The following is a 23,306-nucleotide window of genomic DNA, read 5'->3' as shown; positions in this document are numbered from 1 at the left end:
TAAATAATCTACGAGAACAGCCTAAATTATTAGCCATATTAGAAATAGGTCATGGAAATCCAAAGGTACGTGCTGGTTAAAAATTTTCACAAATGGTCATTACTATTTAAGTAGCACACAAAAAAGTATAAGATGTTTCTAAAATAAGCAATATCATCTTTCACTAATCATTGAAGAGCTTTTTGCTCCATTTGTTTATGTAATTTATTGTATTGTAACGTATGCAATGTGCTATACATGGACGTATACACCACACACACACACACACACGGAATCCTGCCCTTATGCTACCTATAAGATAAAGAAAGAAAAACTTGGATGGATAGGGTTTATATTCAATTTGTAGTCATCGCCATCTCCCACCATCAGTATTTTTGACCTACAAGAGATAATCATTAAGCAATGGGAAAGGTATTGAGTACCCTCTTCCTCTCCTTTTTGTTAATTTGTTCATCAGATAATAGTTTTTCATGTTTTGAATATATGGGTTATTTTTATGGAACCATACCTTTTAGGGAAAAAAAGATGGTAGTGCAGCACAAAATGGAGCTGGCTGCCAGCAAAGGAATGGAGAGGCAGCCGTGACGCCACATGAGGAGCACAAAGAAGAAAACAAGGGAAAAGAAATTGTGTTGAAAGCTTACATGCATTGCCAAGGATGTGCTGATAAAATCTTATATATCCTGAAAGGATTTGAAGGTAACTGATTAAAATCTTATAACTTGGTGTGTTTCTTTTCATCTTTGTCGCTCCATTTTGACTTGGTGGGCAAATCTTCAATGGTCAGGTGTGGAAGAAGTTAAGATGGATAGCAAACAGAACAAGGTAATGGTGAAGGGACCGAAGGCTGATCCATCGAAAGTTTTAGAGAGACTTCAAGGAAAATATAGTAGAAATGTTGAACTCATATCTCCAAAACTAAAACCCAATGCTCAAGATAAAAAAGAGCCAGAAAAAAAACCAGTGGTAAGATGCAGCAAGCACGCATATAATAATTTATACTGAATTTAATATTTAATAATTTTATATTTTCGACTTGTTATTGACTTGGATATATGGATCACGTAGCCTCAAGCAAAGATAGTCGTGCTGAAAATGAATATGCATTGTGAAGGTTGTGCTCATGGCATCAAGAAAAAAGTATTGAGAATGGAAGGTAAGTATACTTTCCATCTACCATATGTATTTTCAGTAAAGAGGATCTTCTTCGCTAGTTCTTTGATTTCTCCATGATTATTTAATAAAATTGAAAATTATTAATTAAAATATTGTTGAGTCAATTGACTCATAAGCTATGGTTAATCTTTTCTCTCGATTTCTTATTCTCTTCCAAATATATAAGAAATCTCGGCATGTGAAAATTGATCCAAGCATGTCATCTGGATTTTAAAACTAAAAATAAATAAATTATACATAACCATTTATCTATTAATTTACTTTGGATTATTCAATAGTTGAAAATGATTAATTAGAGGATATCAGGAAGATTAAAACTTATATATTCCCAATCACTGTTTCTATTCTGAATTTTACATGGATGTGGACAGAAAATTCAGTCATTTCTGTAGATGATAAAAAAAAAATTCTTATTTATTGATTTTCTTTCTTTGTATAATAATCTTGTATATGATCTTTTTATGTCAGGAGTTTCAAGTGTGGAGCCAGATATGGAGAATTCACAAGTGACTGTTAGGGGAGCCTTCGATCCACCAAGACTCGCCCAGAAAATTATGGGAAAGCTGGGGATTCATGTTGAGATTCTGAAGCAACAAAACCAGGCAGCACCGAAGGATAAAAATAACAATAACAGCAACAATAATAAGAATATGTTTCACTATCCTCCTCAAAATTCCCAAGAATATGTTTATCCTTGTCCAATATTCAGTGATGAAAATGTTTTTTCATGTTCAATAATGTAAAAAGAATTTCATAGTTTTGCTATAATTGGTGATTTGAAAAACAAGAAAGAAATCTTCATATTAGTTGTGAAATTGAATTGAAACGCGAGTTCATGCATCTTTTTTTATCACTGAAATGAACTAAAACATCTATTTTGTATTGATTGTAATGAAGAAAGGTTAATGCATATGTCAATTCGGGAGGGAACTAACAGAATAGACAGATTGCAATATAGATTGCAATATTTGAAACTAATGAAGGGTAACAATGGTGAAATTAGGAAGAAAGAGACCAAATCAAAACCTACACAGAAAACGAAGGGTATACCTTACAGTTTGCTCTTCTTTGAATGCTTATTCGTCCTTTGCTTAAGGGATTGCCTAGCTATTTAACTTTTAACATGTTTGTCTTTAAAAAAATTTAATTTTTTTAAATTCATATATTTTAAATTTTTTAAAATTATTTTAATGTGTTATCTCAAAAATAATTTTTAAAAAATAAAAAAATATTATTAATATACTTTTTTAAATAAAAAACAATTATAAATATAGTTCCAAATACATTTTTATTCCACTTAATTTAAGATTTTCTTTGATTTTTATTTTTAATTTTTTAGTATTAAATTATTGTTGTAATAATCTCATATATTCGATATTTTATATATATTTGGTATAATATATTTTAAAAAAATATTTTTTTATAAAAAATATATTAAAATAATTTTTTATTTTTAACATCAGTATTTCAAAACTATAAAGAAAATATTTTAAAAATTAATATAATATTTAAAAAAACAAATTATAATACAATAAAAAATATTTAATAGGCTATTTTTTTTATAAAATTTGTAGAGTCAATATGTTATTATTGTAGAAACAATTTTTTTTACAAGATGTAAGGAAGTTGTTGTAATGTTATTGTATTTATAATTTCTCGCTTATCACATTAAGAACACTTGAGAATTGATGCAATATCATGAATCGAATTTGAATCTAATTGAAGATTGAAAGAAATAATTTCTCATATTTATTTTTTAGTTTAACAATAACAGTAACTTCAAATTGACTTTCACCCGTCAAAAATAGTTTTTTCAATAGACATATCTTAAATGGACTATCTATATGCATAAAAAAATTATAGATTTTCATAGGAAATTATGAATTAGATTTGAATATAATTAATAAATTTGCTTTTAGATGTTGAGAAGAAGTTCATTTATAAATAATTTATCTATAAAAAATTATTTTTTATTATAATCTTTTTAAGATTTAAAAAATATAAAGAAATATTTAGATTTGTGGCCTAACGATCCTAATAGAAAATTTTTGTATTTAGATTTTAGGTTCAAATCATTATGTGTATATCTGTTATTCTTTTATAATGCATTACTTATTTATTCTTTTATAATGCATTACTTATTTACCAAACTTGTAGGGTATTTAATATATCCAAGAATTATATATATAGAAAGTATCTATTTACCAATCTTACATGAATAACTTGTATAAAATTTTAAGTTATTATTTATTTTTATGTTCATCACTGTATTAAATTTTAAAAATATATAAAAATAATATTTTTAAAAGATTTTTAATATAAAAACAATTATTTTTATATATTTTCAAATAAAAAATAACACAATAACACACACACAAATTTAATAACTATTTAGAATTACAATTTTTAATAATATATAATTTCTTGATAACTATGAATTTTGAAATTCCCAACCGACAGATATCATATAACATTAACGACAATTAATTTGAAAATCTGCTGGCATCATGTGACTCCACAAAGACAGTTATCTTTATCAATCGACATAACTTTTCACTTTCCATGTTCATCAATCAAGAGAGTTAAAAATCTAATTAATACAAATCAATATTTTTTATATGAAAAAAATGTTATTAAATCTTATTCAACTCGATTAATTAACTTAAGATTTGATTAATAAGTTTTCTATATCACATCTGAAAATATTAATTTGAAATTTATTCAATTAGCTCTGTTACTCTTAGCTCATTCAATTAGATAAAAATCTCATTAATTTTTTTTAAAATGAAAACAATGTATTTTAATATTTTTAATTAATCCAAATTAATGATCTAAATCAGATTATGTTTAATAATTATATCTTAATATTTAATTATTACTTATATGTAAATTAAGTAAAAATTAAGGAGTCCTGTCATTTTTTATTTTCCTTTCGGCCTATTAAAATTAAAAAGAAAGGAAGGATAAGACCGTATTTTCATCTAAACACGCTAAAAATGGATTATTGAAGCTCCAAAAATAAATAAAAACAGAGACTCTGTTAAATTCCATTCCAATGCGAATGGCAGAGACAGAACAGCAAGAGAAGAAGATGATGAATGGAAATGACTGCATAGTCTCTTGTCATTCGAATTCTGATCCTTCAACACTGCCACCACCGTCTGATCGTCCTGTTCGTGTTTATGCTGATGGGATCTATGATCTCTTCCATTTTGGCCATGCTCGCTCTCTTGAACAAGCCAAAAAATCGTATGTTTTCGGTTTTTGTATGTGTTATTGTGCTAAAGTCTTTGGCTTTTTTAGTTTCTTTTGTGTTTTGATCTGTTTGCTTTCTGGGTTTTTCTTGTTTTTGTTTTTTGTGGGATTTTTGTGGGAGTTTGATTGGATACTGAATTTTTGGAGTTTTTGGAAATTTTATGGGATTTGATTTTCTGGGTTTGTTCTGCTTTTACTGGTTTTGTGTTGTAAATCATGTAAAAGTCTCAAGCTTTTTGTTTTTTTGGATTTTGTTTTTACCATTTTGTTGCTTTTTTTAAATGGATTTCACACTTGAGGCATTTTTATTATTGATTTAGATTGTCTTAACGTTTTTTTTTTTTGGATGTAAACTTGTGTTAGATTGTTGAAATTTACAGTACATGGTTTGTTTTTTAAATTTCTGTGTATTCGTATATATATGAATTTAAGCTGTCTTGCTCTGTTTTTCTTGTAATTAGCTCACTTTTAGTTGATACTTTTGCTCTAAAACTCCTTCTTTCTTAGTTGTTTATATGATCACTTTGTGAATTTAGGTTTCCAAACACGTACTTGCTCGTAGGATGTTGCAATGATGATACCACACACAAGTACAAGGGCAAAACCGTTATGACAGAGGATGAACGTTATGAATCTCTTCGCCATTGCAAGTATGATTTTTTTTGTTGATTTTCGAACTTTTGAACAACTTTTATTTTTCAAGTTTTATTTCGTAAAACATACCTTTTAAAAGGTATTTGTTTCATCAAGAGGCATGGGTGCTTGGAATTGGCAATTTAAGTGTCTTTGATAGCAAAAGGCCTTGTTTTATTTTACAGGTGGGTGGATGAAGTTATTCCTGATGCGCCTTGGGTTATCGATCAAGAATTTCTAGACAAGCACAATATTGACTATGTTGCTCATGATTCTCTACCGTAAGAAATCCTATATAAAATGCACATCTTATTGTCCAATTACGAGTTGATATTAAGTAGTTTTAATACAGCAATGGAACTGTACTTCTCATACCATAAGTTTAGTGTCTAATTTGTTCATCCAATTACTGAGTAATAGTTTATAGTTATACAAAGGTAAGGTGCTAAAGATTTATTTCTATCTATTTTGATTCTATAATATTTCATCTCATGTAATCTTTCAAGCGATGTTCATTTGATTAATTGAAGTTATAAAAAAATATTAGTAATCTCTTCAATTTGGCCTTGCACTTCATTTATAGGTATGCCGATGCCAGTGGAGCTGGAAAGGATGTCTATGAATTTGTAAGTTTGAGCAACAGTCATCGCTTATGTTTTCATTAATCCTTTTGATAGTGTATTGTTATATTAAGCAAGCTTTTATATCAGGTAAAAAAAGTTGGGAGATTCAAGGAAACAAAAAGAACTGATGGCATTTCTACATCGGACATTATAATGAGGATTGTTAAAGACTACAACCAGTATGTGTTGCGTAACTTGGATCGAGGATATTCAAGAAAAGAGCTTGGTGTTAGCTATGTAAAGGCATGTTCTTACATTGTATTTGGTTTTGATTTGATGATTCTGCATGGAAGTTTGTTTTTGTGTATCATTCCTTCCCAACAAGGGAACTTATCTTCTTCTGGTTGCGGTTAATGTTAATCAGGAAAAGCGACTGAGGGTGAACATGAGATTGAAAAAACTACAGGAGAAAGTGAAGGAACAACAAGAAAAAGTTGGAGAAAAGGTATCTTTTATCTTATGCCTAAACATTGGAGTGTTTCACCAACATCTTTTTTCCCATGGTTTACTTGCAAGTAGAGTATCATCTAACTTTTATGGTTAACAGTAGGATGCAATAAAGCTCTTCACTTCTTCTGGAAACACATCATTACTTCTAGTTATATTTACTTTCCTCTTGTTTAAACTTTAATATTTTCTGTTGATTATGTGAAGCATATAATTTAAATTATCTTAACTTGATTCAGGAGTTGTAACCTTGAAATATAACCGTCAAATAGCTGATTATAGTAATATTACTGTCACTATCTACTGTAGTTTGTGTTGTTCCATGCATTCAGAACTGAGTAACAACATCAACTTCAAAAATTTCAGATGTATGTCTTTTCTTCACCCATCTAATAGGCTAGCACCAAAATCACGGAGATTTAGTGTTGTCATACATTTGCTAGTGCTGTATTTCTTTTGTGAGTTTCTTTTCATGCCATTCTGATGACTGGATGTGGACCAGTCAATTTTCATAACTCACATGTTTGCTTTGTTTTTGTTGCCTGTTGAATTCCTATGGTTATTACATTTTTAATACTCTTATATTTATAGATTCAAATTGTCACAATGCATCGTAATGAATGGGTGGAAAATGCTGATCGCTGGGTTGCTGGATTTCTTGAGATGTTTGAAGAAGGTTGCCATAAAATGGTAAGTTCTATTGTTTATTAAGTTAAAAAAAGGGTGGTTCGACCCACAACACTCTCACACAATGATCACTAGCCAGTGTGTGGATATGGGGGTTTTCCAGTTGAACACACATACATACATGAAAATCACATTTCAACAGTCATTTTACCATCCATTTGTATATCATTCAGGGCACTGCCATTAGGGATCGAATTCAAGAACGATTGAGAGGGCAACAATCAAGCAGGCTGCTGGAAAATGGCAAGGAGAACAGTGAAGATGAAGAGGAAGAATATTATTATGATGATGACGACGATGATGATTATGACGATGAAGAATATTTTGACGATGAAGAATACTATGCTGAGACATATAACAAAGATGCAAAAATCAAGAATTAGATTGCCTTTTCTATCCCTTACAGGTAATAGGTTCGATCAGAATTGTGCCTGGATGATTACTTGTTTTGGGTGCTTCTGTAAAGTTCTGTATAATGGTTGTGGCCAGTAACTTTTTTCGCTTGAATTTGCGTCTAAACTTACATGTTTTTGTAATTCTATGACTCTTGTATCAAGGGAGCTTTGTTTCAGTTGAAACTTTCATGAAGATCATAAACTTGGAACTTAACAGGCAAACACTGCTATACGTGAAAATGCTTTTGTAATAGGCTGCCCTAATCAAAATGGGCCTAACTTGATCTTGTTGTGAACGAGGGTAGCTGTTGATTTGGACTGGCAAATTCTAGTCCATGTTTGGAAACCAATCAACAAGCATAGTTATTGGTATTGTTTTTTAATATAAATAATGATAGATCTATACCCATAAAAAAAATTCAACCACCATTTATATAATTTCTATAGCATTTTATTTGTTTTTTAAACATGGTATTAATGTTGATTTTTGTTTTTAATTAAAACTGAATTTAGAAACTTGTCATTCTATAAAGGTAATCAAAAATTAAAAATTATCATGAATTTTGATTTAAACATAAATGTGGTTGAGATGTGTTTGATGAATAAAATCTTAAGCGAAGCAGTTGGATTCTTGATGTAGCTTTATTGTAGCATTTTCAAAATTTATAAATATTTATAATTTCCTTTCTTTATAGATTGGATACATTTCAATATTATATATAAAAAAATGAACTTCGATTAATTTATATACATTGTTTCTTTTTTCTTTATACAAGGAATACATTTCAATATTAATTACCTTTTTAAACTTTGAAATGAAATCTTTTGAAAGTAAAAGGCATATACGTTGATTGAATTGCAAACTTAATGATGAAATATTATTTATTCATTCGTTTCTTATAGACAAAATTGCTTGAATGCTATTATTCATCGTATTTTCAATTCGACAATTGAATGATAAAAAAAATTAACCCTTTTTACTTGTTTTTCTTGTCTCTTTCATCTTCTTTTTTATATCATATTATATTAGTTTCAAGTCTCATGATTCTTTATGGGTTAGGTCTTTTTTGTTTAACTCAATAATTTTTAGATTATAAAGAATTGTTTCATATTATTATTAAATTTAACTTAATAAGTTAACCTTAAAATTTCTTAATCCAACTATTTATTTAACTGAAATTTAAAATTAAACTTTGTAGAAACTAGTCTAATATAATCTAATCTATTTGGTTCAAAGACATTCTGGTCACCTAATAAAAACAAATGCAAAGATGAAAAAAAGAAGATAAATTAATAAAAAAAACTTCACAACTCAATTTCTTGTCTAACTTGAATTTAAAATTAAATTATATAAGAATTTTTTTAATATGACCTAATTAATTTGACAGTATAAAAATAAATTGAATAACTAATAAAAAATTTATGAAAAGAAAATTAAAAAAACATATATGAATTTCATATAAAAAATTATCTTAATTTAAAATTAAAATTAAATTATATAAAAGTTGTTTTAATATAATTTACTCAACTTCATCAATGTAATAGATTTCATTTTTTTAAAGATTTTTAAGTATGTATGGGTGATGTTCCATGCTTTATTTATATAACCAACGATCACAATTTTACTATCCTAACAAAGTTCTTTTTATTCTAAGTTTGCCCACGGCAACACTTTTTCAGCTTTTTACTTTTTTCAAAACTCTTAGATGTAAGTCAAGATCTGTGTTTTTTTTTTTATTGTTATTATTTTATATTCCGACCCGGACAAAGACATTAATTAAAGAAAGACAATACAAAGTTCAACAGAGAGAAATTACAATACACAAACAATCATGGTAAAGGAATTGTCGATTCCCAGATGATGCAAAGAGAAAGTACATTTTGTTCATGGGATGTTGTCTACCATTTCATGAATCAACTGCCCTAGCCAAGTGTTTGAACATCCACCTTCCATCAAAGCCTTCCTACTCTGCTCACTCATTTCCTTCAACCTCTCCACCTTCTCCTTGCCAATCTCCATCAAACACCTTATTCCTCTCTCTATTTCCCCAGCACTAATAATGTTTTCATTATCATCATAGAAAAATTCTCTTCTACAATCCATTTTAATCTCCACACCAAACCCTAACTCCACAATTATTTGAAAAGCATTAAGTTGTTGCTCCGCCTGTATTGGCCACGCGGCAATTGGAACGCCAAACCATATGCTTTCCAATATAGAGCTCCATCCACAGTGTGATACGAATCCTCCTACAGATGGATGGGATAAAATATCGATCTCTGGGCCCCATCCAATTATTTTTCCAATCTTAGCCGTCCGATCCAAAAACCCTTCGGGCAAGACATCTTGAGGATTAGTGTAATCGCTCGGAATTTCCATCTTACCCTTCGGTTGTGGTTTCCGTAGAGACCACGAGAATCGATGCCCACTCTGCTCTAGCCCACAAGCAATTTCCTTCACCTGATCCACTCCGAAACTCCCCATGCTCCCGAAGCATAGATACACTACTGAGGATAGGGGCTGATCATCAAGCCATTGCTTGATGTCTTTGCGTTTATCAGACTCCTCGTCACCATCACCATCTCTATTAAGGTTCAAAATGGGACCCACTGGATACCCCGGAGGGGTATTACCATTGAAAAGGAGTCGATCGCATGAGATTCCAGCTCTTAAAATGTGTTTACTATAATACCCTTAGTTTCCCTAAACCTTCTTGCTTGATCATGGAAAGCAGGCAGCCACTCTTTGTTTGAGTACAGCAGAAGGCAGGACCTTAGCAGGAAGCGGGTAAGCCAAACAAGGCAAGACCAACTCAGCATTCGAGTCCTTGAACTGAGCAGCGTTTACTCCCTGCTCATCATGAAGAGCCTGAATATAAAACTGCCGACCAAGATAAGCTGCACCTGTCGTCAAGAAAATATAAGAGGGAACACCAAATTCATTGGCCATGTCTATCATTGATGTACAAAAAAAATCAAGAACAAACCCAGCAAGTGTAGGCGAGTCAGGGCTTAACTTGGACTGAATCACAACCTTAGATACTTGTTCTTTGACATGGCGTTTCTGGGTTCCAATCAAAGAAAAGAGAAACTTGTTGGGTTCAGGCCAATCTTCAGGCAACTTAATGAACCGGATACGACTGCAGGTTGCACTCAATGAATCAATATAGCATGCAGTCTTTCAGTCATAACTTAGGCTCATGATGAGGAAGGTGATTGAAAGCCTCTCATCGCGGTCTACAAGCAGCTTTGCTACCTCTACTGTGGACATAAGGTGGCTTATACCAGGTGCTGGTATGAAGACTAGCTCAGCTTTCTTCATTTCTGCAACTGAGGTATCTCTGTTTGTTTGTTTTTTTCCTTGGCTTCCAACGAGTAGCTACAGAGTTCAAGGAGGAATGTAAAAGACTGATCTTCGTATCCTTTTTATGTGCGCACTCCAGGGGGCTATGATGAAGTGGACTTGAGTCTTCTTTGTCAAAAATATCATCCACGTGTAGCGCAAGATTAAAGAGTGAGGTCATGGCTTTCCTGTCGGCGTGGAACAGCTATCTAGGCTTTTAGGACGCCCTCTTGTTATGGAATTTAATGTAGAAAAACAACAAAGGTTCTTCAATGTACATTATGTGTTGAATTTTCCATTTTTAATTATTTTATTTTCATGTTACGAGATCTGATGGAGAGTACAGTCTTAGGTAATCTTTAATGTGTTTTTTATTTAAAAATATATTAAAATAATATTTTTATTTTAAAAAAATATTTTTAATATTAATACATTAAAATAATTTTAAAATATTAAAAAAAATATTAATTTGAAAAAAAATAAATTTAAATTTAAATTATTTTTAATATATTTTTAAAATACAAAAATAAACAAACTTTCAAGAGCTGTAATCGACAAGGATATTTCTTTAGATTTTTTTTAATTTTCAATAATTCCAAATTAATATAATATCTGTACTAAATCTGCTACTCTCTCTACGCTAATTGTACCATTTATCCTTTAGAAAATTATAGATCTCTTTTAGAATGTGGTCTGGTTATATAATTTGAAGGGGGAAAAATATTGTTTCCTTGTAATACACTAAGAAAATTAATAAATATAAATATAAATATTAATAGAATATTTTCATAAATAAATTATAATAAATTTTATCAATAAAAATATTTTAACAGTATGTACTAAAAAAATTACAGTGAAAAAAATTAAAATAAAACTAAAGAATACAATAATGTGTTATTTATATCAACAAAATTATCAACTATATTAATATTATTGGTAAAATTAATTCATAAACTTGTTAGTAAACTATTTATTTCTTTATGACATTGCTCATCATGTTATTTATCAACAGAATTATCCATCGAAAATTTTATTAGTATTTTTCAAAGAATTTTATAATATTCACTTCTCAATTACATTATTAATTACTATTTTTTACAGAAAAAATCACAATGAATTAAAAAATCATAGGTGATATTTGGTGATTTTTAAATTTTTTTGATTAAATAAAAAATATAAATTAAATATTATAGACTGAATCACCAATAAAATAATTAAAAATATTAATATTTAATTATTCATCGATTAAATCATCAATAAAATATCTTAATAAAAAGATTATAATACCTCATTTCACAAAAAACAAGCCTATTTTTTATTTTTTTTTATTTTATGTAAAAAACATCAGCATCTTTTTGTTTTCTCATCTCTTTTCTCCTCAACTTCTTTTCTCATCCGCACTCAATTATGTCTTCTTCTCTTTTGTTTTTTATTGGTTTTTTTCAAGTAATATATTTTATAAATTTTTTGCTTTTTTAGCTCAACTATATCAAGATAATATTTTTTTATGTTTTTTAATTTTTTATGATCTTAATAATTATATGAATGTTATTGTAAAAATTTTTTTTATATAAGAATAATTTTTAATTGATTTATTTATAGAATTTTTAAATAAATTTTAATTATTTAATTATTATCTAGTTTTATTAAATAGATTTTTTTAAAAAATTTAAATAAGCACCAATCAAATTGCATATAATATTTATGTAGGTTATACAACAAGCTTCCCAAAAATATACTAATCAATAAAATAAATAAATATTTTTTTCAACGTACTTTTCCTATCAATAAATCATTCAGTAATAATGTATCTGTGTCATGGTCTGAATTTTCAATGCTTCAACACGTGTTTTGGATCTGTTTACACCGCAATTGTGATTTTGTAATGATCTGATTGAAAAAATCTCGTCCCTGAAATTATCTTTTAGGATCGAGACAAGATCTGTAAACAAACTTTCGGTGATGGTTTAGAAAATGACGACATTGGAGATCGGCGGCATTTCGTCGTTTTATAATGACTTCCCAGGCAATGGGCTTTTCAAGGGGTAGTTTAGTGGTTTGGTAAAAGAAATTTGAAATTGAAAGGTTGATTTAGACTCAGTTTTACAAAGACATTAATTAAATCAAATTCAGACAACATGGCTCTCCTTGTCGTCGCTAAATCCAACCCTAATCTTGTTGATCAACAAGAGAAAATAATAAAATATTAGTGTTTCTATAAAAAATAGTGTATCCAAATTCACTTGATAGCCTCTTGGATTTTTCATATAAATTCCCACGAAGATCCGACAGCTATAATTATAACAATAAAAACAATATCATGCAATCTACCAAAAGAATTTAGTTTATTACTGTATCTAAACATAAAATAATATGAATTAAAACAATATAATAATAAAGTTATCTTTACTGTAAAGAGTTGCAAATACAGCATAAAAAGGATGGAATTATCTTCTTTCTGGGATATATTTCACATTGAAAAAATAGTTGGAGAAATTATAGGATGCAAACACATAACACAGAAGCTGACTTGCCCTGAAGGGTAAGCAAAGCCTGCGCCCGACGAGAGAACACCTGATAATTAAGCTGCCCCGCCACTGCGCTGGGAAGACGCGCGCGCGGGGGGTGCTGGTATCAGCTAAAAGACATTGCATTAAATAAGACAACGAGAGTACAATTTAATCATGGCAGTTGATCCACCAAATCTTGAATGAAACGACCTAACCAAGTGAACGAGGATCCACCGTTCTCCAAAGCCTTCCTGCTCTTTCCACTCATCTCCTTCAACTTCTCCCTCCTCTCATCGCAAAGCTCCATTAAAAACCTTACTCCTCTCTCGATCTCCCCGGCACTAATGACATTTTCATTACCATCCGAGATAAACTCTTTTCTATAATCCATTTTAATCTCTACTCCCAATCCGAGCTCCACAATTATTTGAAAGGCATTCAGTTGTTGCTCCGCATATAATGGCCACGCGGCAATTGGGACTCCAAACCATATGCTTTCCAATACAGAGTTCCATCCACAGTGCGATACAAACCCTCCTACGGATGGATGGGCCAAAATATCTGTCTGTGGGGCCCATCCAATTATTTTTCCTGTGATAGCAGTCCGCTCCAAAAATCCTTCAGGTAAGACGCCCTGAGGATTAGTGTAATCGCTAGGAGGTTCTATCGTACCTTTCGGTGGTGGTTGACGTAGAGACCACAAGAATCGATGGCCACTCTGCTCGAGCCCACATGCGATTTCCTTCACCTGATCCACACCGAAACTTCCCATGCTCCCGAAGCATATATACACCACTGAGGATAGAGGCTGATCATCAAGCCATTGCTTGATGTCTTTGAATTTATCAGACTCCACATCACGGTGACCATCTCTACCAAGGTTCAGAATGGGACCCACTGGATACACAGGAGGGGTATTACCATTAGAAAAGGAGTTGATCGCATGAGATTCCAACTCTTCAAATGTGTTTACTATAATACCCTTACTTTCCCTGAGCCTTCTAGCTTGAACGAGGAAACGAGCCAGCCCCTCTTTGCAAAGCAAAAAAGAAGGTAAGACCTTGGCTGGAAGAGGATTTGCCAAACACGGCATGACCCATTCCGCTTCCGAGTCCTTGAACTCTATAGGGTCGACTCTCTGCTCATCGTGAAGAGCCTGGAAATAAAATTGAAGGCCAAGAAAAGCTGCACCTGACGTAAGGAAAATATATGATGGAACACCAAATTCATTGGCCACATCTATCATAGATGTACAAAACATATCCAGAACAAACCCAGCAAGAGGAGGCGAGTCAGGGCTTGACTCCGACTGACTCACAAGCTTAAAGACTTCTTCTTTGACATGGGGTATCTGGGCTTCAATCAAAGAAAAGAGAAACTTCCTCGGTTGGTTTGGATCCGGCTCATCTTTAGGCAAGTCAATGAACCGGATACGATTACAGGCTGTACTCACTGAATTTATAAACCTATCAATCTTGGGGTCAAAACGTAGTTTCATGATGAGGAAGGTGATTGAAAACCTCTCATCACGGTCTACAAGAAGCTTTGCTACCTCTACTGTGGATGCGAGGTGGCTTATAACTGGTGTTGGTATGAAGACCAGCTCAGCTTTCTTCATTCTGCGATTGCGCTCCCTTTTTTTTTTCAGTATTTGCTAGAGAATTTCAAGGTGGGATTGCGTGTAAAAAACTGAATTTCATATTCTTTTGAGGGCATTACTTGTGGCTAGAATTAAGCGGACTTGCGATTGGCAATTTATTGTTCAAAAATATATACGTGCAGGACAAGAGTGAGAGTGAGGTCATGGCTTTGCTGTCCTTGTGGACTGCGATTACAATTCGTCAAAAAGACCCCAAAAAATGAATTGCCGTCCCTGTCAGTAATTTAAGTTATAAAAAGACAACGTTTTTTGACCCCTTATTAGCCGTGGCTCAGTTATTATGGGCTGAATATTTTGCCGTCGCTGTCATATTATGGGCTAAATTTTCTATGCTTTTTTTTTAATTGATGTTAATAGAGATTAAAGTTAGTTTATGAGTAACTTTAAAAACGCATCATCTTAATACCAGTTCAGTACATTTAAAAACAAATTAGGCACTAATGTCAAAATTTAAATAAAGATAAAATGTATATTTTTTTTTTGACAGTTTTCATAGTATAACAAATTTCATAACAGATGGACAACAACAATAATATTCATCACCGTGAGATTGATCAAGGAATGTAGGACGCGAAGGCTTTTGAAGAAGCTTCGGAAGCCTAAGAGACCGATTTGAGGTTCACAGCATGGGCTCGCATGCTGACTTGATTTTTTTCATGAATTACTTATAATTCATGAAAAAAATATGAATGCTTATTATTTAAATATATTCATTTTTATAACTTAATTAATATATTGGTTTCATGTATTAAAATATTTTAAACACTAAAAAAAGTATTAATCAAACATAGACCTAGTAATAAAGTATCTTACATTAATCAATTAATCAAATCCTAGCTCAAACTCATGAGCCCACATACTTATAATCTAATTCATAAAATTATTTTAAGTTTAATTAGGTTTTTCAAGAAATACATTAATATTTAATTTAATTTTTATATTTAATTTTTTTCAAGAAATATATTAATATTTCTTGTTAAAGAATTTTGGATTATAAATGTGATGTTACAGAGAATCAAAACGTCATCATCTAATTATTTGATTCAAAACAATTAAAAAACTTGGATATATTGATCTTATTATAAATTTTAAAGATAAAAAATTAATTATGAATAAAGAAAATATTAGTATCTTGATACATCCTACGTAACATCAGCTGTATTTTATAGTTTAAATATAATTTTATTATTTTGATGGTTTTTAATCAGTATTCTAATTATGATTTAAAACAAAAATTTACTCGTGGGAATAAATGTGCGTGAAATACTTTTTCTTTGATATGGGGATTTGGGTTCCAATTAAAGAAAAGAGAAACTTGTTGGGTTCAGGCTCATCTTCAGGCAACGACTACTTAATGAACCGGATTCGAGTGCCGGTTGCACTCAATGAATCAATGAGTCAGGGCTTGACTCGGACTGGCTCACCCGGACTGACTCACTTGAAATTTTCTTAAAACATCCTGGAATTTTCTTAACGTGATCGAATCTTTTACTGTCAATCCTTTTCTTCCTGATGGGTGTGTTTTGTAGATGGATATCTGATTAGGAAATGGTGGTTTTCTTACAATTACAATTACTTCGTCAATAATGCTTAAATATTTTTTTACATTTAAAAAAATTTAACCTAATTCACTTATAGTATAGGCCAATAATTCTAGCGAAATTAAATCTTGTTAACAAAAAAATTAAAACAAAAAAAATCTTTAATTATAGTTTTAGAAAAAAAATTATAATTTTTTTATATATAATTTTTAATTTTTGTGTTAAGACGTCAAGCCTATTTTTTGTGGGCTTGATATCTTGTCAAACCTAATATCTGGACTTGGTGTATGTTTTTAAATGATGTTGAGTTTAAGGTTTTTATTTTATTTTATTATACCTTGGACATAATGAGACAATTCATGGCAAAATTCATTATTTTTTAACCCTCGTAGTTGCTGATTAGGTAGTCAAGGTTTTTTTTTAACCAGCATTAATAATGCTTAAATATTTTTTTATATTTTAAAAAATTTAACAAAAACATCTTTAATTGTAGTTTTAGAAATGATTTTTTTAATAATTTTTTATACATAATTCTTAGTTTTTGTGGCAAGACAGCAAGCCTATTCTTTATGGGCTTGATGTCTTGCCAACCCTAGCATCTAGGCTTGATGATTTTAAAGGGTGTTGAGTTTGTCGCACCCTCTTGCACGCGGTGTTTGATGGCGATGTTTTGTTTGATTTCGGGTTTCATTGTTTTTTGTGAATAAAGGGAGTTGCCACCTAGTTATTAATTACTAGGATCCCCAACTACTCTTTCAGAAATTCTAAGGCAAGAAACTAATTGCGTAAAGGGAAGGTATTAGCACTCCTAGTACGCCCTACTTAAGGTAAGCTGCTTGATGTTTGATTTGCTTTATAAGTGTTATGGTGTTGGTGTTTTCTAATCCCATTGGTTTTTTTAAGTTTGATTGAAACTAAATTTATTAAGATAGAAATCCAAGAAGATTCTGTGTGCTTCGAAAGCTTATTTTTTCCTTAGTATTTCAAGAGTTTGCAACTTGTAAATTGCAAGGAGGAGGAACAAAAATTTAGAAATCTAGTGCACTTTAAAAGCCTCTTTTTACCTTAGTATTTCATACTTTCACAACTCGTAAATCGTGGAGTAAAAAGTTGAAATGTCCTCAATTATAATTGAGGCTTCTTTCAAGAATGTGTGATTACTTATTATTCCTAAAAAAATATTTTGGATATTTACCACTTAGGGTTTCTTTATCCAAATATTAATAGTGAATAATAACAAATTATTCTCAATAATATTTTTGATATTTGTCCCTTAGGGATTGTTTTATCCAAACATTAGTTGTAAATAATAGATGAATTCCCTCCAAAGATATGATTTTTATATGTTTTTTGGAATATTGACCAATATCCTTTGGAGTTTTATAAACATGTTGTAAAATTTAGAAATGCAAGAAAACAAAAAATATTTTGTTTTATGTTTAAGAAATCCATGCGAAAATACATTTTTCAAAACTTCTAATATTTTTTGTATAAAAAAAACATTCAAAACATGTTAAGATATTGGCATATGCAATACATAAAAACATTTTTTTATAGTTTCTTGGTCAAAAACTGGGTATTCTAAATACAAGATTGATAGTTTTTTTACAAACATAAAAAAATTTCAGACCTTAAAATAAATATACCAAAAAATCATAAATCACTTTCTCTTTCTTTTATTTTTTTTTTGAAAAAAAAAAGGAAGCTCTGGCCAAGTCACTTGCCCAAGCAAGTGACCCGGCTGGACACAAAAGGAGTGCAACCCTCTTTTGTGAATGGGGAGCTACTGTTCAAGTGAATTAATTCATTTGAACAGTATAGACACATACGTTACAAAGAAAAAGACCACGCTAACAGTGCAAATACAAAGCAAAAGAAAGCATGCAATAGGTGAATGGAAAACCAACCTGGAGATGGAGAAATTGTAGTGGCGATGGAAGAGTGATGGTTGCTCAGTCTGCGTCCGTCCTTTTTCTTCTGTTCTATGTTTGGGTATGCTTATTGCCTCCTTCACTCTGCGCCTCCGTCACTTTCTCTACTGATTCCTAATTTTCTTTTCCTATTTTTTTTTGTTTTTATTTGCAAAAAACAAATGAAGCAAATGTGTCTTTCTTGTTTTTCTTTTGCTGTCTCTCTCCCATTCTTTATTCTCTTCTCTCTTTTCTTATTTTTCTACTCGTTTTTTTTTCTCTCTCTTTTTTTTTCCCTTTTTTTAGGTCATTAGAAGGGCTTATATATAGTCTAGATATGTCTCTATTTAGAAAGGATTCAATGCATTAATCCTAGGATGCAAATCCCTACTGATTTGCAATAAAAAAACACAAAAAGAAAGCTGTAATATTCTGATTTTGATTTTGTGTTTATGTCTGATTTCTTTCCAGTTTTAAAGGATAGTATGACTTTTTTCTTTTCCTTCTATAGGGCTAGTTGCTCCTTTTGGAATGAGGTAACAAAAATGTGGTCTTCAATTCAAAAAATCAGGCATGATGAGAAAGAAAAACAGCAGGAATTTGTAGAGAACAAAAGGAAAGAAATCAGATGGAGGGTACAGCTGCAAAGTCCTATTTTTCTTATTCGGTATGGTAAAAAATCATGTTATTTATGATGATCCAGCCCCCCTTCTAGCTTTCAATATCCTTCTTCAATTCAATTCCTCATTTTAACACTTTTCAATTTAATTCTTAGTCTAAAAAAAATCTTTCGAATCAATTACGCGAACTTGGGCTATATCCTTCCTACGACAAAATTTTCTGCCCTCACATTAGATATTCAAATGGGAATTTCTTAAACTTCTGATATCGAAATCAAGTAATTCAAAAGCCTAAATTTATCTACGCATCTAGGAATAAAACTTTGATGAGGAGTTGAAGTGAGATAAAATCTTTTTACAGCACATAATCTGGTAGTAATTTGGTTGGTCGAAAGGGATCTTCAGGTCTAACTCAAAAAGTGACGAATGCCGAGAATCCTAATATGACTAAGAGTATGAACTAAGAACAAAAATCACAAGAACTAAGCTAAAAATAGAGTTTTTTTAGTGCAAACTCGGGTCAATATCCTTGCTGCAAAATTCTCTGTCTTCATGTTAGATATTCAAACGGGAACATCTTGAGCCTCTGATATCGAAATCAAGTGATTTAAAAGCTTAAATTTATTTACGCGTCTGGGACTAAAACTTTGATGAAGGAATCGAAGTGAGGTAAAATCTTTTTACAGAACAGAATCTAATAGTAATTTGGTTAGTTGAAAGGGATCTCCAGGTCTAATTCAAAAACTGACGAATATCGAGAATCCTGATATGATTCAGAGTATAAGATAAGAACAAAAATCATAAAAACTAGGCCAAAAATTAAGTTTTTTTAGTGTAGACTTGGAGCAATATCCTTCTCGCGGTAGAATTTTATACCTTTACGTTAAATATTCAAACGGGAACATCTTGAGTCTCTGATTCAAAAGCTCAAATTTATCTACGCATCCAGGACTACAACTTTGATAAAGAAATTGAAGTGATATAAAATCTTTTTACATAACATAATCTAATAATAATTTGGTTGGTCGAAAGGGATCTTCGACTCTAACTCAAAAGCTGATGAATATCGAGAATCCTGATATGACTGAGAGTATGAGATAAGAACAAAAATCACAAAAAATAGCCCAAAAATAGAGTTTTTTTAGTGCAGACTCGGGTCAAAACCCTTCTCGCAACAGAATTTTTTACCTTCACATTAAATATTCAAACGGAAAAATCTTGAGTTTCTAATATCAAAATCAAGTGATTCAAAAACTCAAATTTATCTACGCGTCTAAGACTGCAACTTTTATAAATGAATCAAAATAAGATAAAATCTTTTTACAGAACAGAAATTAGTAGTAATCTAGTTGGTTAAAAAGATTTTTAATTTGACAATACTGAATATCTAAATCTAACTAAAAACATGCTACAAGGACAATAATTTTTAGTACCATATTTATTTATTTATTTTGAAAGAAAACATTAAAAACAACGTCGTATTAAATAATTTGAAAAGCGTACAATTTAATCATGGTAGGTGGTCCACCGTATCTTGAATGAAACGACCTAACCAAGTGAACGAGGATCCACCGTTTTCCAAAGCCTTCCTGCTCTTTCCACTCATCTCTTTCAACTTCCTCCTCCTCTCATCGCAAAGCTTCATTAAACACCCTACTCCTCTCTCGATCTCCCCGGCACTAATGACATTTTCATTGCCATCCGAGATAAACTCTCTTCTATAATCCATTTTAATCTCTACTCCCAATCCGAGCTCCACAATTATTTGAAAGGCATTCAGTTTTTATCAGACTCCTCGTCACCATCACCATCTCTATTAAGGTTTAAAATGGGACCCACTGGATACACCGGAGGGGTATTACCCTTAGAAAAGGAGTCCATTGCATGAGATTCCAGCTCTTCAAATGTGTTTATTATAATACCCTTACTTTCTCTAAACCTTCTAGCTTGACGGAGTACAGGTGGCAGCCACTCTTTGTTAAGCATAACCGAAGGCAAGACCTTAGCTGGAAGAGGATTTGCCAAACACGGCATGACCAACTCAGCATCCGAGCCCTTGAACTCAGTAGGGTCAACTTTCTGCTCATCGTGAAGATCCTGGACATAAAATTGAAGGCCAAGAAAAGCTGCACCTGACGTAAAGAAAATATATGATGGAACACCAAATTCAGTGGCCACATCTATCATAGATGTACAAAACATATCAAGAACAAACCCAGCAAGAGGAGGCGAGTCAGGGCTTGACTCCGATTGACTCACAAGCTTAAAGACTTCTTCTTTGACATGGGGTATCTGGGCTTCAATCAAAGAAAAGAGAAACTTCCTGGGTTGGTTTGGATCAGGCTCATCTTTAGGCAAGTCAATGAACCGGATACGATTACAGGCTGTACTCACTGAATTTATAAACCTATCAATCTTTGGGTCAGAACGTAGTTTCATGATGAGGAAGGTGATTGAAAGCCTCTCATCACGGTCCACAAGAAGCTTTGCTACCTCTACTGTGGATACGAGGTGGCTTATACCTGGTGTTGGTATGAAGACCAGCTCAGCTTTCTTCATTCTGCGATTGCGCTCCCTTTTTTTTTTCAGTATTTGCTAGAGAATTTCAAGGTGGGATTGCCTGTAAAAGACTGATTTTCATATCCTTCTTAAGGGCACTACTTGTGGCTATAATTAACCGGACTTGAGATTGGCAAATTATTGTTCAAAAATATATACGTGCAGGACAAGAGTGAGAGTGAGGTCATGGCTTTGCTGTCATTGTGGACTACGATTACAATTCGTCAAAAAGACCCCAAAAAATGAATTGCAGTCCCTGTCAGTAATTTAAGTTATAAAAAGACAATGTTTTTTGACCCCTTATTAGCCGTCGCTCAGTTATTATGGGCTAAATTTTCTATGTTTTTTTTTTAATTGATGTTAATAGAGATTAAAGTTAGTTTGTGAATAACTTTAAAAACACATCATCTTTATACCAGTTCGGTATATTTTAAAAAAAATTAGGCACTAATCTCAAAATTTAAATAAAGAAAAAATGTATATTTTTTCTTGACAGTTTTCATAGTATAACAAATTTCATAACAGGTGGACAACAACAATAATATTCATCACCGTGAGATTGATCAAGGAATGTAGGACGCGAAGGCTTTTGAAGAAGCTTCGGAAGCCTAAGAGACCGATTCGAGGTTCACAGCATGGGCTCGCATGCTGACTTGATTTTTTCAATGAATTACTTATAATTCATGAAAAAATTATGAATGCGTATTATTTAAATATATTCATTTTTATAACTTAATTAATATATTGGCTTTATGTATTAAAATATTTTAAGCACTTAAAAAAGTATTAATCAAACATGGACCTAGTAATAAAGTATCTCACATTAATCGATCAAAGCATAGCTCAAACTCATGAGCCCACATGCTGTAGTACAGTCTATAAAATTATTTTGAGTTCGAAACCCTTGTTACCAAAGGGTTATTTAAGAATAATTTTATATTTATATTTAATTTTTTTTTAAAGAAATACATTAATATTTTCTTGTTAAAGAATTTATGTTGGATTATAAATGCTACATGTAGCATTATACATGTAGCATTAGAGAATCAAAAAGTCACCATCTAATTATTTAATTTAGAATCATTAAAGAATGTATTGGTCTTATTATAAATTTTAAAAATAAAATATTAATTATAATTAGAGAAGATTTTAGTACCCTAGTACACCCTACATGAAATTATCTGTATTTTATAGTCCGAAAACAATTTTATTATTTTGATGGTTTCTAATCAGTTTTCTGATTATGAATTAAAATAAAAATTTACTGGTGGTAATAAATGTGCGTGAAATACTTTTTCTTTGATATGGGGATTTGGTTTCCAATTAAAGAAAAAAGAAACTTGTTGGGTTCATGCTCATCTTCAGGCAACGAAAACTTAATGAACCGGATTCGAGTGCCGGTTGCACTCAATGAATCAATGTAGCAACCAGTCTTTGAGCATGATGAGGAAGGTGATTGAAAACATCTCATCACGTTCTACAAGCTGCTTTGCTACCTCTACTGTGGACATAAGGTGGCTTATACCAGGTGCTGGTATGGGGACTAGCTCAGCTTTCTTCATTTCTGCAACTGAGGTCTCTCTGTTTGTTCTTCCTTGGCTTACAACGAGTAGAGAGTTCAAGGAGGAATGCAGAAGACTGATCTTCGCATCCTAGTTAGGCACACTACAAGGGGTTCTTTGTTAAAAATATCATACATGTGTAGCACAAGATTAAAGACTGAGGTCATGGCTTTGATGTCAGCGTTGAACAGCAATCAAGGCTATATTACCATCCGATTTCAATTCTTTTCTAGAATCCATTTTAATCTCCTCTCCAATATTATCAGGTTAATTTAGGTTATTTTAAAAAAGATATATAATTTGTTTATAATTTTTATGTAAAATTAATTGAATTAAAAATTAAGTTTTATTACTATAGCTTTATAATAGAATAACTCGAGGTTAA

General features: G+C 31.3%; 4 protein-coding genes across 6 annotated transcripts; 2 read left to right on the top strand and 2 right to left on the bottom strand.

Annotated features, from left to right (window-relative positions):
- Positions 1–402: 402 nt before the first annotated feature.
- LOC105108450 (uncharacterized) lies at positions 403–1,919 on the top strand. Its single transcript, XM_011002770.1, has 5 exons — positions 403–411; positions 516–699; positions 788–966; positions 1,069–1,156; positions 1,645–1,919. The coding sequence occupies exons 1-5, from the start codon at positions 403–405 to the stop codon at positions 1,917–1,919; spliced, it is 735 nt and encodes a 244-aa protein (XP_011001072.1).
- Positions 1,920–4,142: 2,223 nt separating this feature from the next.
- LOC105108429 (choline-phosphate cytidylyltransferase 1) lies at positions 4,143–7,456 on the top strand. Its single transcript, XM_011002736.1, has 8 exons — positions 4,143–4,425; positions 4,968–5,081; positions 5,250–5,345; positions 5,648–5,690; positions 5,775–5,930; positions 6,052–6,132; positions 6,726–6,824; positions 6,995–7,456. Exons 1-8 carry the CDS (start codon positions 4,232–4,234, stop codon positions 7,202–7,204), a joined length of 993 nt encoding a protein of 330 aa, XP_011001038.1. The 5' UTR covers positions 4,143–4,231; the 3' UTR covers positions 7,205–7,456.
- A 1,537-nt stretch (positions 7,457–8,993) lies between these two features.
- LOC105108422 (anthocyanidin 3-O-glucosyltransferase 6-like) lies at positions 8,994–21,483 on the bottom strand. Of its 2 annotated transcripts, none has more exons than XM_011002728.1 (2): positions 20,609–21,483; positions 8,994–9,799 (listed from the first exon to the last, which is right to left on the bottom strand). In XM_011002728.1, the coding sequence occupies exons 1-2, from the start codon at positions 21,357–21,359 to the stop codon at positions 9,102–9,104; spliced, it is 1,449 nt and encodes a 482-aa protein (XP_011001030.1). In that variant the 5' UTR covers positions 21,360–21,483; the 3' UTR covers positions 8,994–9,101. The 2 variants fall into 2 exon arrangements, with proteins under 2 accessions (XP_011001030.1, XP_011001031.1); XM_011002729.1 differs by having other exon boundaries at positions 8,994–9,796; positions 20,609–21,482.
- LOC105108421 (anthocyanidin 3-O-glucosyltransferase 2-like) lies at positions 12,756–14,793 on the bottom strand. Of its 2 annotated transcripts, none has more exons than XM_011002726.1 (2): positions 13,200–14,793; positions 12,756–12,866 (listed from the first exon to the last, which is right to left on the bottom strand). In XM_011002726.1, exon 1 carries the CDS (start codon positions 14,685–14,687, stop codon positions 13,242–13,244), a length of 1,446 nt encoding a protein of 481 aa, XP_011001028.1. In that variant the 5' UTR covers positions 14,688–14,793; the 3' UTR covers positions 12,756–12,866; positions 13,200–13,241. The 2 variants fall into 2 exon arrangements, with proteins under 2 accessions (XP_011001028.1, XP_011001029.1); XM_011002727.1 differs by lacking the exon at positions 12,756–12,866 and adding an exon at positions 12,923–12,941 and having other exon boundaries at positions 13,227–14,793.
- Positions 21,484–23,306: the final 1,823 nt, after the last annotated feature.

The sequence above is a fragment of the Populus euphratica genome, unplaced genomic scaffold, assembly GCF_000495115.2.
Source record: "Populus euphratica unplaced genomic scaffold, PopEup_1.0 scaffold187.1, whole genome shotgun sequence".
Classification (NCBI taxonomy): domain Eukaryota; kingdom Viridiplantae; phylum Streptophyta; class Magnoliopsida; order Malpighiales; family Salicaceae; genus Populus; species Populus euphratica.
The sequence above is the reverse complement of the archived record's forward strand: the minus strand, read 5'-3'. Positions and strand labels throughout refer to the sequence as shown.

What these genes read in the sequence shown, in the direction of transcription:
- LOC105108422 (XM_011002728.1), bottom strand. Translation starts at nt 21,359, where the DNA reads ATGAAGAAAGCTGAGCTGGTCTTCATACCAACACCAGGTATAAGCCAC. An exon ending in TTTAAACCTTAATAGAGATG is followed by an intron (nt 9,800 to 20,608) that starts GTGATGGTGACG and finishes ACCTTAATAGAG; the next exon opens with ATGGTGATGGTGACGAGGAG.
- LOC105108429 (XM_011002736.1), top strand. Translation starts at nt 4,232, where the DNA reads ATGCGAATGGCAGAGACAGAACAGCAAGAGAAGAAGATGATGAATGGA. An exon ending in GAAAGGATGTCTATGAATTT is followed by an intron (nt 5,691 to 5,774) that starts GTAAGTTTGAGC and finishes CTTTTATATCAG; the next exon opens with GTAAAAAAAGTTGGGAGATT. An exon ending in AAGAAGGTTGCCATAAAATG is followed by an intron (nt 6,825 to 6,994) that starts GTAAGTTCTATT and finishes TATATCATTCAG; the next exon opens with GGCACTGCCATTAGGGATCG.
- LOC105108450 (XM_011002770.1), top strand. An exon ending in AGCCAGAAAAAAAACCAGTG is followed by an intron (nt 967 to 1,068) that starts GTAAGATGCAGC and finishes TGGATCACGTAG; the next exon opens with CCTCAAGCAAAGATAGTCGT. An exon ending in AAAAGTATTGAGAATGGAAG is followed by an intron (nt 1,157 to 1,644) that starts GTAAGTATACTT and finishes TTTTTATGTCAG; the next exon opens with GAGTTTCAAGTGTGGAGCCA.
- LOC105108421 (XM_011002726.1), bottom strand. Translation starts at nt 14,687, where the DNA reads ATGAAGAAAGCTGAGCTGGTCTTCATACCAACACCAGTTATAAGCCAC.